Below are 14,295 nucleotides of genomic sequence, written 5' to 3'. Positions count from 1 at the left end.
TTTTTCTGGATCATGGATAAAGATATGCAAATTTGGGGCTCTTGGTTAGGAAGAACATGATTTCCCAGAGACCTATTGGTTAAGAAGGTATGAAAGCAAAGATGGAAAGGACACACAAGAAATGCTCTTATGGTACAGACACCAAAAAACCAACAAGAAAAAAAAAATAACAGATAAAGGGTACAGAAAGCTTGTGCCATGTCTTCTCCAAAACAATCATTTTTAGGAGGTTAGCAATATAACAACCTGAAGTAAAGGTGTACTAACCATGAATATTTGGAAGTGAACTTCTAAATAGAACTCTCCTTTTAATACATCAGGGTAAAACCACATGGGCTTGCTTTTAAATATCTAAGTAAAACATACTGACTACGTATTCTGAATGTGTGGTACTGACAGATCATACTAACTCCCTAAGCAGGGTTGCTATAAATGCCTACACATATGGAAATATCATTAACTGATTACATATTTAGAATCTCAACCATTCTGATGCCAGAAAAGCCGTTAACTGTATTCCTCAGTTCACCCACGAAACTCACAGCCAAAGCTTTCTTGTGAGTAAACAATAGATAAGAACAATATATGAAATATATGAAATAAGAACAAAATATTGTAAAATAGAATTCAACAGCACATTAAACTAATCAACTACAGTCCAAGATCTAGGAAAATACAAAATTATAGCTCAGGATCTCTTCACATGATACAGCTCATCCCAATAATCCTGTTCCACCTACATCCTTCCACCAACTTCTACTCATCCTTCAGATACCACATAACATATCTAATCCTATAGAATGTCTGGTTTGTCTCCCTAACCAGACCTCAGACTCAGAAGGCAAAGACTGGATCTGTCTTGCTTGGCAAACCATTTATGTGAAATATATCTTTGATGATTAAAAGACCTTGTTCACTACACAAATACAGTGACTTTCAAACCAAGAAATGCTATGGTAATTCAGTCACCAAGAGAATGGGCTTATTATCTCTTCCTACTGCCTAAAATATCCATGCTCTGACTTCTATTATCATTGCCATTCTAAACCAGCACCAAAGAAGCCTTCTTTTCAAAGGTATAATTAAACCATTAAACTTACTGGAATTTCAGCTATCATCCAAAGAAAGTCATGTGGACTTCCAAATATATTCACGGAGGTCTTAAGATCTCTTTTCCCATTACACAGAAGTTCAATAACGGAGTCTATCTTCCAAATATGCTCTTCTCAAAATGTGTTTTTAATTCTTGTACATTTTCAGTTATTTTAGTAGATATGCCTTAAAAAGGACTAAACATTAATGAAAAGTAATCCTTTAACATTACCATAAGTATAAATAGACTTATATAGAATGAAATAAATATACCTAATAATGGCTGCTGATATCAAGAAAATAAAGGGATGCTGGGCCCAAAGTAAGAACTATAGAAAAATATAACAAATTTAACAAATTTAACAAACCAACCAAAACAATAAACTTGCAAATCTTCTGTAGTAACGACATTTTTAAAATTCTACAAAATGTTACACAGCCTAATTAATGTATAAGCATAGTGATGAATTTGACATTAATCATAGACAAAGATTTAAAAGTAATTAACAAAGAGGTAGTTTCTATGTATTTAAATAATCATCCCTTGGAGCCACAACGAAATTACAAAACATGCAAGGCAATCTTTATGTCACTGTTTTGATAAGGAAATGCTTTCTAACTTCAGAGTTTTAAGAAAGTACCTAACAAAGTGTTCCATGAAATCCTCAAGAGAAAAGGAAGAGAAGATAGGGGATCACAACTGGTTGAAAACAACACAGATAAATGGCTGAGGTCCCCAGACAGAGGTCTCTAGAGGTTTCTATATTTGGCTGTATGCTACTCAATTATTAATGACTAATACAAAACACAAAGCATATTTCCTTTGCCAATGAAACAAAGCTATTTTTATCTGCTCCAAGTATACAAGATCACTCAATGAGATTTTAAGACCTCTATAGAAGAGAATAATAAGCCAAAGTTAATTAGATAAAATTTAGCATGGTTAGATTTCTTTTAATGTATAAACTACACTCAAGCAACTGCTTGAGTAAAGGCTGAAAAAAGTACCAGCTGAAGGGCATTTTGTTTAATAAAAACACATATGAAAATGGCTTAGGTTCAACTGTCTACAGTCTCAGGAAGGGCCAGTGATACAATGTGGCTGATAAAATAAAAGTTAGCTTCTGGCATCACAACTTAAAAGGAACAGAAAGAAAATAGGGAAGCAAAGTACTGAAAACATGTCAAACAAAAAGAATAGCTGAAGGAACTAAATATATTTAAACCAAGGGGTTAAAAACCAAGAGGATTATGATGGTACTCTTCAAATACATAAAAGGTGAAACATTTTTATGGCTCTAAGATAAATAATTAGTCTTACAGAAATGTTACAGGAAAAGATTTTAATTGTTTTATAAAAAATGAACTATACAAAGATGGAAGGACTGGACTGTGATAATAGTAAATTTATCACAGGAAGTATTTTTAACAAAGAATCTCAGGGTATGGGAGACTGAACTTAGTGATTTCTGTGTCACTATTAGTACTATTATCCTAAACAAAAGAGTAAGATAGGAAAACAATGAGATTCAATTGAGAAAGAGGAGGAATGGAAAATATCTGAGAGACAGTTGACAAATGGGGAGAAATTTAGTTAGATTAATAGGAATAAAAATAAACTTCAAGTAGAAATATACAAGGTATACATACAACAATTTTAACTAGAACAGTATCATAATAAACAAAGGGAAAGGCAATGAGGTTAGCTAGGACTTACGTGTAAACATGGACAACAAAAAGGAACCAAAAATAATAATACAGTGATTACTACAATGACAACTATGAACAGGTTAGTCCAGTTAAGCTATAGGCAGAAAATTCTTATAAAGCACAGAACAAAAATAACATTTTGATTTAGGAGATAATTAGTCTAAAGCAGTACAAGGTTCACAGGATTAACTCAAAAGGCTAAGTAGAAGAAATTTAATAAAATACACATGTAGACATATGTATGTGGATGTAAGCACAAAATGGGAAATAAGTAGAGATAAAAAGTAGTAAAAATCATTTTGTGGCTAATAATCACATAAGAGATATTATTAAATGCACAGAAGAATTATGAAGAATTAGTCCTTCAGTGGTTACGATGGCCAAACTACTAGTGATTATTAAATTAAAATTATGCTGAAAAAGTGTGAACAAAAAGCAAAAAATTAAACGTCAAACTTAGCAAAATGAGGGCATAAGGAGAGAAAGGAAATTATTTTTACCTGTTATTTATAGAAACATTTAAAATCTGACAAAATTTCAATATACACTTTAAAAACTAAATTAACACACTGTTACTAATTAACCCAATTTAAATGACTAATAATTTAAGGACCCTGTTTCTCAGTTCTTCTTTGAAGAAAAGCAAGGTGCCATCATTATCTGTGACATTTAGATTAAAAAAGAACTGGTATCACAAATATGTAACATAACAATTACTTTTTTCAATTATTGTTTAAAATAAGACCTCCATTAAGTTTTTACAAATGATTTTTTGTAACTATTCTGAAAACTATTTACACAAAACGAGTATAGAAAAACATTTAAATAGCTTAGCCCAAACAGGTAAGTAATAAACCCACATAACTTGTAAAGACTGTTTTCCTGGAACAAACTTTTTTCTTGATTAAAGAACTTCACTTTCAAAGCTCAAGGACTTTAAAAAAAAAAGAAAAAAAAAATATATATATATATAAAACCATAAAGGTGTTACCAAAGTTGTATACTCTTTCACTAAATCTGCACCATATTTTAGTCTCCCAGCTTTCTCCATTATCTTTTTATCACTCCAGATAGTAAAGGTACTAGGCCTCAAAGGGGAAAGTCTGCTAGAGACCCTAATACAGGAGCAGCACATATGGTTCCTCTACATTCCATCTCAAGATTTTAAAGATTTTTTTTTTAATTTTATTTATTTATCTGACAGAGATCACAAGCAGGCAGAGAGGCAGAGAGAGGGGAGGAAGCAGGTTCCCTGCTGAGCAGAGAGCCGGACATGGGACTCGATCCCAGGACCCTGAGATCATGACCTGAGCCGAAGGCAGCGGCCTAACCCGCTGAGCCACCGAGGCGCCCCTCCATCTCAAGATTTTAAAGTTCTGACCACTAACTACCAGGCGAAAGCAGAGAGAAAATGCCTCCCTAAAAATCTATTTCAGAGGAGAAATAGAAAGAATATGACAAATTCACTAACAACTGTCTAAAGTAACACATTCACTACAATTGCTTGATTCACATATCAAGCAAGAATCTTAAGCTGCCATTTTACTCATGTTTTGTTCAAAAGCCTTCATAATCAGTTTCCAAAGATACTCCTCCTCCTAATCAAATCAGTAGATTTGGATTAAGTCATATACATAAAAAAAAAAAGTATCTTCTTAGAAGATGTCTAGCAAATATTTATGTCTGTGCATGTGAAGTGCATTAGAACTCAGATGTTATTTATCCTGAAAGGGGAGAGGGAGGAAGAGGAAGTAAAACAACGGAGAAAATACCAAACTGTAGACCCTGAACTCCACAGTAAAGCTTTCAGTTCCTGGAACTATATGCTTATTTTAAGCAATTAGGCATATATAAAAGATTATGTTTGTTTTAAATCTACTTCAAGTGACACTCTTACCTCCTGTATTGACCATTCATACCCATGTATCCAAAAGTATGTTTTTTGGAAGCCCCACTCTACCTAGCTCTGAAAACAGCAAAAAATTGATAAATGTTCGTTAAATACTGGAATCCAGCAACAGCTAAAATGGAGACAATCTAATGATTTGAAATGATCTTCCATTACTCCTAACATGCAGGAAGCAAATGCTATTAAACTAATAAACTGCTATTAAACATTATGCTATTAAACAACATAAACTAAACTTATTATTTGGAGAAACAGTTAATAGGAAGGAAGTTAAAAAGCAAAGAAAAAGAAATATCCTTGACTTTTCTGGTATCTGTATCTTGGCTTATGTAATTTGCTCTACCTAGAAGATACTTGTAGAAATCTGAAAATAAAAGAAGAGCCCCAAGCCTGGGTGCCTCAGTGGGTTAAGCCTCTGCCTTTGGCTCAGGTCATGATCTCAGGGTCCTGGGATCAAGCCCCGCATCGGGCTCTCTGCTCAGCGAGGAGCCTGCTTCCCCCCTCTCTCTACCTGCCTCTCTGCCTACTTATGATCTCTCTGTCAAATAAATATTAAAAAAAAAAAAAAAAAAAAAGGAAGGGCCCCCAATGAGCCCCAATGTTGATTTCCTCCATGATGCGTTCTTCTATCAGAGTGAGAATCTCTCTCACCTTGACCTGCTCGTGCCATGTTAACTTATTTATGACGATTCTTCTATCAAAGTTAAGAAGACACGAAAAAATGTTTGTGAATGAGCTCAACTGCAAGTAGTGGAGTCCAGAAAACTAAAACAGATGATCTAGAAAGTAAGTTGCTTCATTTATTTATTCCAACACATACAAAGCAACTCAGCCAGAATGACATGCTACAATGGCACAGAATGCCCTTCATGTCTAGGTACTCCAAATTAAAAAACAACAAAAACAAATTGGAGGTTGGAAAAAAATGAATCTAAAGTAGGTTTTTAGCTCTAAAATCTGTAAGGCTGTATACCTTATATTTAGGGGAAATCACTGATACTTTTCATGAAAAATATACTACCAAATATAGATGGATGGATGGATAGACAGATATCTTCTAGTGACAGAAGATGAAAGAGGATGGACTAGCCTAGGAACTAGCAAAAAATACAAGAGTGTATAACTTTCCAACATGATTATAAACACACCTCTTCTATGCTGAGAGAAATAAAATGTCAATGTGGACTGCAACGTGAAATGGTTCCCAAAAAAATGTGTGTGCGGTATTCATTTTATTATTCTTGCTACTTTTCTGTAGGTTTCAAAATTTTCAAAATAAAACGTTAAAAAATATCTTATAACTCCTATAAGACAATCTGAATCAGTACATTCTCATTAGTAGAAGTTATAAGAGAAGTCTTAAAAATACATACTTCTATGTTGAGATTGATGGAAAGAGTATGTTTTGCTTCTTTCTGGAGAGTAGCTTCTACTACTGACACTGGATCCAGACCTGCTGTGTGGAGAATCCTTTCGACCTACAGGTGATTCTCTGATAAAAGGAGTATCTCTTTTATGAGGAGACCGGTCTCTTGTGTAATGGGAAGAATAGAGACTTTTTCTTCTAAAGCCATCTCTCATGTCCCTTTGAAGAGAAAAAAAAAAAAAATTATATCTTGTAACTTATATACACAATACAAATGGCAAAAGATCTGATTATAAGCTCTTTATGTTGTAATCTTGGTTCACACCCCCCCTTTTTTTTACTACCACCGAACTTTTTTTTTTTTTTTTTTTTTTTTTTGTAGAGTGGGAGAGAATACACTTGCAGGGGGAGAAGCAAAGGGAGAGGGAGAGAATCTGAAGCAGACTGCGCTGAGTGCGGAGCCCAATGTGCGGCTTGATCTCACAACATGAGATCATGACCTGAGGTAAAACCAAGAGTCAGATGCTTAACTGAGTGGGCTACCCAGGCACCCTGTCACCTAACTTCTGATGTCAGTCTACAAAATAAAACCTTATCAGTGATATATGTTTAGAATGCATACATGTTTTTCAGTTTGGGGGTAGAACCAGGTGGTTAAGAGCAAAAGTTACTTTATTTTAAGCAAACACAGAAATGTTATGATGTAAAAAATACAACCACACAGTCTCCACTTCCGTTTGCCGTTAACAATATTCTACATAGCTACCATACTCTCAGACATCTAGAAAATACCAAAGATTTCCCAAGTGAGATATTTCATGGAGTCTTATCCACTTTTAAGCACAGTATACACTGTTGGTTAATAGGAAGTTAACTCCTTTGATTTTGCTTCCCGTGTTCCAATTTAGCAGTGTCTACATTTTTTTTTGTTGTCACAACTTGAGAGGAGGGGTTGCTGTTGGTGGGTAGGGAACAGGGATGCCACTAAAACCCTACAATCCCTAGGCCAAGTCTGATACAAGTATACATCAAAAAACTATCTAACCCAAAATGTTAGTAATGCCAGGACTAAGAAACCCTGGTATATACCTATTACGTCCTTGTTCTCTTGAGTTTGCATTGTTAGTGTACAAATTGTTGCTTATCTCTAACCATCAGCTTTTAATAAATCACCTCTACTTTTACAAATTAAATTTCCTTATTAAGCAATATCATCAACTCAATGTAGAAAGAAAATCCAGAGTAAAACTTTATAAAGCAAAACCAACTTTAAAATATCAAAGCAAACCAAAGTTATCAAATGAAACTATCAAGACCTGAGCCTCCATTTAAAGGAACACCTAGCATCAAACAGGTTTTAATTGAAGATTTAGCGAGTTTATTTCCACATTAAAATTAAGGAACATTGCATTTTAGAAAGAAGAGTAGTAAGAGAATGACATGAAATTTCAAATGCTCAGAAAATTTCAGCATATTGATCAGCAGTCCCTAATATAAAAGTAGCCTTTAGCAGATTAATACCCAAAATATATTGTCCGTACAGATACAATTACGATTCTCTGGACCAAATTAGAAAACAGCTAAAACTCATTTATGATAAATGAACTCAGACAAAATACTAATGCCAAAATAAAGTATTTGAAAAATTCTAATGCAGTCAAGCTCAATGAGCAAAACTACAGAAGCCATATCAACATCACTGACAGCCAAGTGGCTACATATGTGTCACATGAGTCTTAGGAACTGTACCAGGGGTTGAGGACCCAATGATAAACCAAATACATGCAGTCACTCCCCCATCATGGACTTCTCAGGCTAGAAGAGGCGGATTTTAAACAAATTAACATAAAACACGTGAATGCAGTCAAGAGTGTACACAAGGAGACTAACTAGGAGCTTACTCATGCAGATAAGAGACAGTGGTAGCTTAGATAAGGACAGAAAAGGGGAGCACTTGAACACGCACAAGAGTACATCTTTATAGACTCAACAGGAAATGGTGAATGTCTGACTAATGTGTATAAGAGGCAGGGATTCCAAGATGATTCCAAGAATTCTGGCATGATGAATTACTGAAATGAGAAAAACAGATTTGAGAAAGTGAGGTGGGGTAGGAGATCCACATTCAGATTTGAACATGTTAAGTTTGAGATGCTCACATAACAGCCAGTTAGTAGGCAATTAGACACATCGGTGACAAGATTAGAGGAGATTTTTTGGCTATAACTATAAATTGTTCTAGAACTAGGCAGTATTTAAAGCCTTGGGTCGGGCCCAGAATGTAGGACTAAAAAATTACATTGGAAGAGAAATGGGCTATCTGAGAATAAAACAGAAGAGCCACAGAAACATGAGGGAAACTAGTAAGTTCTCAGGGAAGCCAAAGAAAAGACTGCTGTAAGAAGGAGAATAAAGATTTCCTACACTGAAATTAAATGAGCTCTTACTGATAACTTATCTAGGTGATGAAGAAGAGTGGCAGGCCCACATGCCCAGGAAAGACTGCCTACTGTCTCCAGCAGGAGGCAGGGGTAGGGGAGGAGACAAAGTAATGAACTACAGTTTCCTAATCCTGACACCAGATGGCAGCAAACTCACAATAGCATAGTTCGGAACCATCAGAGTGGCCTGGGGTGACCAAATATACTTGGGGGAAGTACATGACAGATTTTTAATATCTCAGAGTAGAGTAAGGTCTCTCCTCTCTTTCACATCAATCCCTCATATTTCCCATCAAGCTGAGCAAAAACATCACAATCAGCATCGTCTACTTTTAAGTATCCTCTGATAAAGTGGTAATACCAGACACCTCATTTATTCATGTTAGTTGTATATGTATATATTTTTAATATTTCTTTTATCTCTATATCCCAATACATGAAAGACACTGCAGAATTACCCTGGTTCTAAAGAAGCTTAATATGTTGGGGGATGGGGGACAGAGTGCCAAGGGGAGTAAATATTCCAGAAAGCTGGTACTGCAATTCAGAAGAGAAATTTATATTAGATGGAAAAGTGATCTGGAGGACCTTTAAAAAAAAAAAAGATAAAATTTAGATCAACATTGTTGTACAGAAATATAACCAAGCCACAGATGTAACAACTGTATTTAAAAGGAGAATCGGGTACCTGGATGGCTCAGCCAGTTAAGTGTCTGCCTTCGGCTCCAGTCATGATCCCAAGGATCCTGGAATCAAGCCCCAGATTAGGCTCCCTACCCAGCAGGGAACCTGCTTCTACCTCTCCCTCTGCCCTTCTTGCCCCCTGACTCATGCCCTTTCTCTCTCTTTCAAGTAAATAAAATCTTTAAAAAATAAAAATAGGGGCGCCTGGGTGGCTCAGTGGGTTAAGCCTCTGCCTTCGGCTCGGGTCATGATCTCGGGGTCCTGGGATCGAGCCCTGCATCGGGCTCTCTGCTCAGCAGGGAGCCAGCTTCCCCCCCTCTCTCCCTGTATCTCTGCCTACTTGTGATCTCTGTCTGTCAAATAAATAAAATAAAATCTTAAAAAACAAATCCTTAAAAAAATAAAAATAAAAAAAATAGAGAAACAGGTGAAACTAATTTCAGCAAATATTTTTATAACCCAATATATATAAAATACTATCAACACATAACCAATATTTTAAAATTTAGTGAGAATCAGAGAAAGACAATTATCATATGATCTCACTGATATGTGGAATTTAAAAAACAAAACAGACAATCATAAGGGAAGAGAGGAAAAAATAAAGTAAGATGAATCCAGAGAGGGAGACAAGCCATAAGAGACTCAATCATACGAAACAACCTGAGGGTTGCTAAAGGGGAGAGAGGTGGAGGGATGGGATACCTGGGTGACAGACATTAAGGAGGGCATGTGATGTAATGAGCACTGGATATTATAGAAGACTGATGAATCACTAACCTCTACTTCTGAAACCAATAATACAGTATGTATTAATTAACTGAATTTAAATTAAAAATAAAAAAATTAAAAAGGACTGACAAGCTGTTAGTCAGGAAATGAGGAATCTGGGTTGTTCCAAGAGAGAAGATAAAGAGTGGGAAGGGGTCCATAAATGGTGGAAGGCTGTATGGAATGGGATGTAACCCTGCCCAGGACCCCAAATCTTTAAAAAAAGGAAAACAAAATCTAAAAAATAAATAAAAATAAAATTTAGTGAAATATTTTATATTCTTTCTTTTTCATCTTAAATCTCAAAAATCCCAGTGTGTATTATATACTAAGAGAATATCTCAGACTGAACTGGCCATATCTCAAATAGAACTTTGGCTACCAGCTCCCATGGTTAGCACAGTCCACGTTTCAAGAAAAAGCAGAGGAGGTTTAAAGGGTATTGATGTGAACAAAAATATAAGTAGTCAGAAGAGTGAAAACTCTAAAAAGCATTGACTAAAAAGCAAAGGGAGAGAAGTTTTAAAGGGTAAAGGAAAGTTATTATCATATACTACATAGGCTGGAAGAGATCTCTGCATTTAGTGACTTAGGAGTTATCTGACCAGGGAATGGGCTGTCCAATAAAACTTTGGAAGTCAGGGGCACCTGGGTGGCTCAGTGGGTTGAGCCTCTGCCTTCAGCTCAGGTCATGATCTCAGAGGTCCTGGGATCGAGTCCCACATCGGGCTCTCTGCTCCGCGGGGAGCCTGCTTCCTCCTCTCTCTCTCTGTTTGCCTCTCTGCCCACTTGTGATCTCTCTCTGTCAAATAAATAAAATCTTTAAAAAAAAAAAAAAAAAAAAAAAAACTTTGGAAGTCAAAGCAGATTGTAAAAAATCAAGATATATCTACTAAAGGAGTTGAGTCATTAGTTTTCTCCTTTGTTCCAAAAGAGTTTGGCAGAGGAAGGAAGGGAGAAAACTGGAACAATACTTTGAGGGAAAGGGTTTATTTGATGATACAAGTAAATGAGAAATAAGAAATAAAAAGGGCGCCTGGGTGGCTCAGTTGGTTAATGAGGTCATGATCCCGGGGTCCAGGAATCGAGCCCCACATTGGGCTCCCTGCTCATCAGGAAGTTTGCTTCTCCCTCTGCTCCTCGCCCTGCTCGTGTTCTCTCCCTCTGAAATAAATAAAATCTTTAAAAAAAAAAAAAAGTATCATCAACTGCCTGCTGCCACCCATTTTGTGGGTAGATACTATTCTATGGATTCTGCTGAGAAACTTTCAGAACAATTCAGCCCACTGGATATATCCTCCTAATGTACTGAACTCTGTCTGCAGAAATTCTAACCTCTTTTCAGACATGGAAAATTCATCTTAATTCCTGAGTGTCAAGTTAGGGAAAGTAGATATACTTTGTCTTCTTTATTGACAAAATCATACAATTTCTTCCAATTAACAGGAAATATCTCTTTTTAATGTTGTATTAAACTTTTACTTCTGTGTAAGGTTTAATTCAATCTTTCTCCCATGAAAAAAGTTTTAACTTCATTTTAAATAAACACTCTTTGACCAAAAAAAAAAAAAAAGTATCATCAAATCTGGAGGGAGAGGGATGGAGAAGATTGTGAGCCAGAAATTACAATCATCAAGGAAGAAAAAATTTATCAGAGAATACAAAGGTGAGGACAGAGTGGAATAAATGGGACATTCAAAGATGACAATGGTACAGTGACCTGTTGGAGGTAGCAAGAAGTAAGCCCAGAACTCATCTGACAAATCAAGGAATTAGGAGGCAAGTAAGCTGGGAGGGCAGTTAGGTTCCAGTTACAGAAAAGGGATGCAAACAATGGTAGAAAATAAATCTACCTATTTTGAAGTGAAAAGATGAAGTCCTTGCCCCAGGCTTATATTCTAATGGAAAAAGAGCCTATACATAAAACATTTCTGAGTGGTAAGTAATATCAAGTAAGGTGGATATGAAGGAGGCTATTTCAGATAACATGGTCAGGGAGGACCTTTCTGAGAAGGTGATATATGAGCAGAGATATGATAAAAGAAATGGAACCTCACAAAGAACAAGGTTATGAAGATATCTGATGTATATGTATATATTGATCAGACTAACTGCCCTGTAAGAGTATATGTCAATGGGAAGGGCATAATGATGAATCAGAGGGCCTTCTTACAGTTCACAGAATTATAAAGCACCAAAGTTTCAAATATTAGCCCTGTATATAGGGCTTAACAGAAGTATCACCTACTAGAGGAACGAGAGGGGGTTAGGGCATGTTAAGGCCCTCATGAACTAGCTGCTTAAGTACTGAAAGACAGTTCCAAAGAAACTATTATCTTTATTTAAGCAAGTTACTTAACCTCCCTATGCCTTCATTTCCTCATCTATAAAGTGGGGATAATACTACCTACCTCACAGAGCTGTTGCAAGGAGTAAATGGGATAATATATGTAAAGTGCTTAGAACAGGGCCTGGTACACAACACTCAACAGATGTTAGCTACTCCTACTGACAGCATTAATTCACTATGATTTCTATCAAATCAATAAAGGTTTGCAGCAAAAAACAGCTATGTATGCCAATGTAACTGCTTAATAGTTTCATTCTTCAGAAAAGCAAAACTATGGAATTTTGCATATTGGCAGGGTTTAAAACCTACTCATAATAATACAACCTCTAGAACAACACTTCAACTTGACTTCCCAAGGAATTTCCTTTACAGAAGATGAAATGCAGATAGTTCAATTTCAAGAACTTCAGCTATGAAGTTCACAGAGTACACAGAGATGAAGCATATATAAAGTGAAAAGGAAGCAGAAGACCACACTGGGGGTCAACAAACACTTGCTGTAAAGAGCCAAGTAATACTTGAGACCTTAGCTATATGGTCTTCAACACAACTTCTCAACACTCCACCAGAGCACAACAGCAGCCATAGACAATAAGTAAACAAATGTGCCTGGCTGTATTCCAATAAACTTACCAAAAAAAACAGTTGGATTTGACCCAGGGGCTGTAGTTTACCAAGCCCTGATCTAAATGATTACAAACCTCCAGAAAGATTTCAAACAATCTAATAGAAAATAAAGAGATTACTTATAGAGTCATATTTCTCACAGAACACAAAGGGATGGGGATTTTTTTCCAACCTATCTATCCCTTGCCCATATCTTAAAATTTTGCACTTTAGAAGCTGTATTTTGGAAAGCAATTATACCATGATAGAAGAATATATTTTAGCTGATTTTTACCTTCTTTTTTTTACCAGAGACCTGACTTCATAATAAAAAACTTTTCTCGGGGCGCCTGGGCGGCTCAGTGGGTTTAAGCCTCTGCCTTCAGCTCAGGTCATGATCCCAGGGTCCTGGGATCCAGCCCCGCATCGGGCTCTCTGCTCGGCTTTATGGCCCTCAGCTTTCCCCTCTCTCTCTGCCTGCCTCTCTGCCTACTTGTGATCTCTGTCAAATAAATAAAATCTTTAAAAAAAAAAAAAACTTTTCTCAAAACATGTTCCAAAAAATACTAATCCATATAATGTTGGTATTTTTCATCTCACCACAAAATCCAAGGAGGGATTCTATGGGTAAATAACTTTCAGAAACACGGAGTTTAATAAAATCAAACATATTTATTTATAGTGCCACTTCTAAGAGCATTCCCTACAGGCAGATATAGATTCAAAAGTTAGTTCATCTGCATTTATATGGGCTTTTGCCCTTAATTTACTCAACCTCTCCCAGCTTCACTTTCCTAACTTCTCTGAACACAGCAACTTTGCAATGAATGGTATCTATTATTACAGTTTAAGGTTTTGATCATTTTGTTATCTGTGATCTCATTTTTAACCTTCCCCCAAACACATGGATCCTCAAGTTTTAAACAGTTTGCCCAACTCAGAGACAATTTAGAGAGAAGAATGATCTTATAATACGTATCATGATAAATTTGGGTTGGTTAAAAGCTCAATGTTTGGAAGGCACAAAAGGGAAAGACGTCTCAAGAGAAAAAAAACTAAGTAATTTTCAGTCTATTTTGTATCAAAATAACAAGTTTTAAACTTCACGCTAAAAAGCGTTATAAAGTTAAAAATTATAATTGGATTTAAAGCAAATTTCCAATAAAGAGGGGAAATCCCAATCCCAACGGCAAAGCCTTAAATATTAATGTTTTCATAATTTAATGCATGCTGACAAAACTGAATAACATGAACATACCAATAAAAAGGTGGTGAAGGGTATGAAGATAATGGAAGACAAAACAAGGCCAGGTATCACATCACTAACTAAGTATTTAAGGTATAACCTGTTCTTTTAAGTTTTCCC

General features: G+C 35.9%; 1 protein-coding gene across 7 annotated transcripts in view; it reads right to left on the bottom strand.

The window, feature by feature from the left end:
* Window positions 1-14,295, bottom strand: part of LOC111157922 (periphilin 1) — a 155,913-nt gene that overhangs the window by 93,989 nt on the left and 47,629 nt on the right. For all 7 annotated transcript variants that reach the window (XM_022519663.1, XM_022519658.1, XM_022519662.1 and 4 more), the window contains one exon: window positions 6,085-6,296. In XM_022519663.1, the coding sequence (XP_022375371.1) occupies window positions 6,085-6,296 (212 nt within the window). The remainder of the gene's footprint in view (window positions 1-6,084; window positions 6,297-14,295) is intronic.

This window comes from Enhydra lutris, unplaced genomic scaffold (genome assembly GCF_002288905.1).
Source record: "Enhydra lutris kenyoni isolate GAN:26980312 unplaced genomic scaffold, ASM228890v2 scaffoldscaffold56, whole genome shotgun sequence".
NCBI lineage: Eukaryota > Metazoa > Chordata > Mammalia > Carnivora > Mustelidae > Enhydra > Enhydra lutris.
Note: the sequence above shows the minus strand (reverse complement) of the source record. Positions and strands in the feature narration are given on the sequence as shown.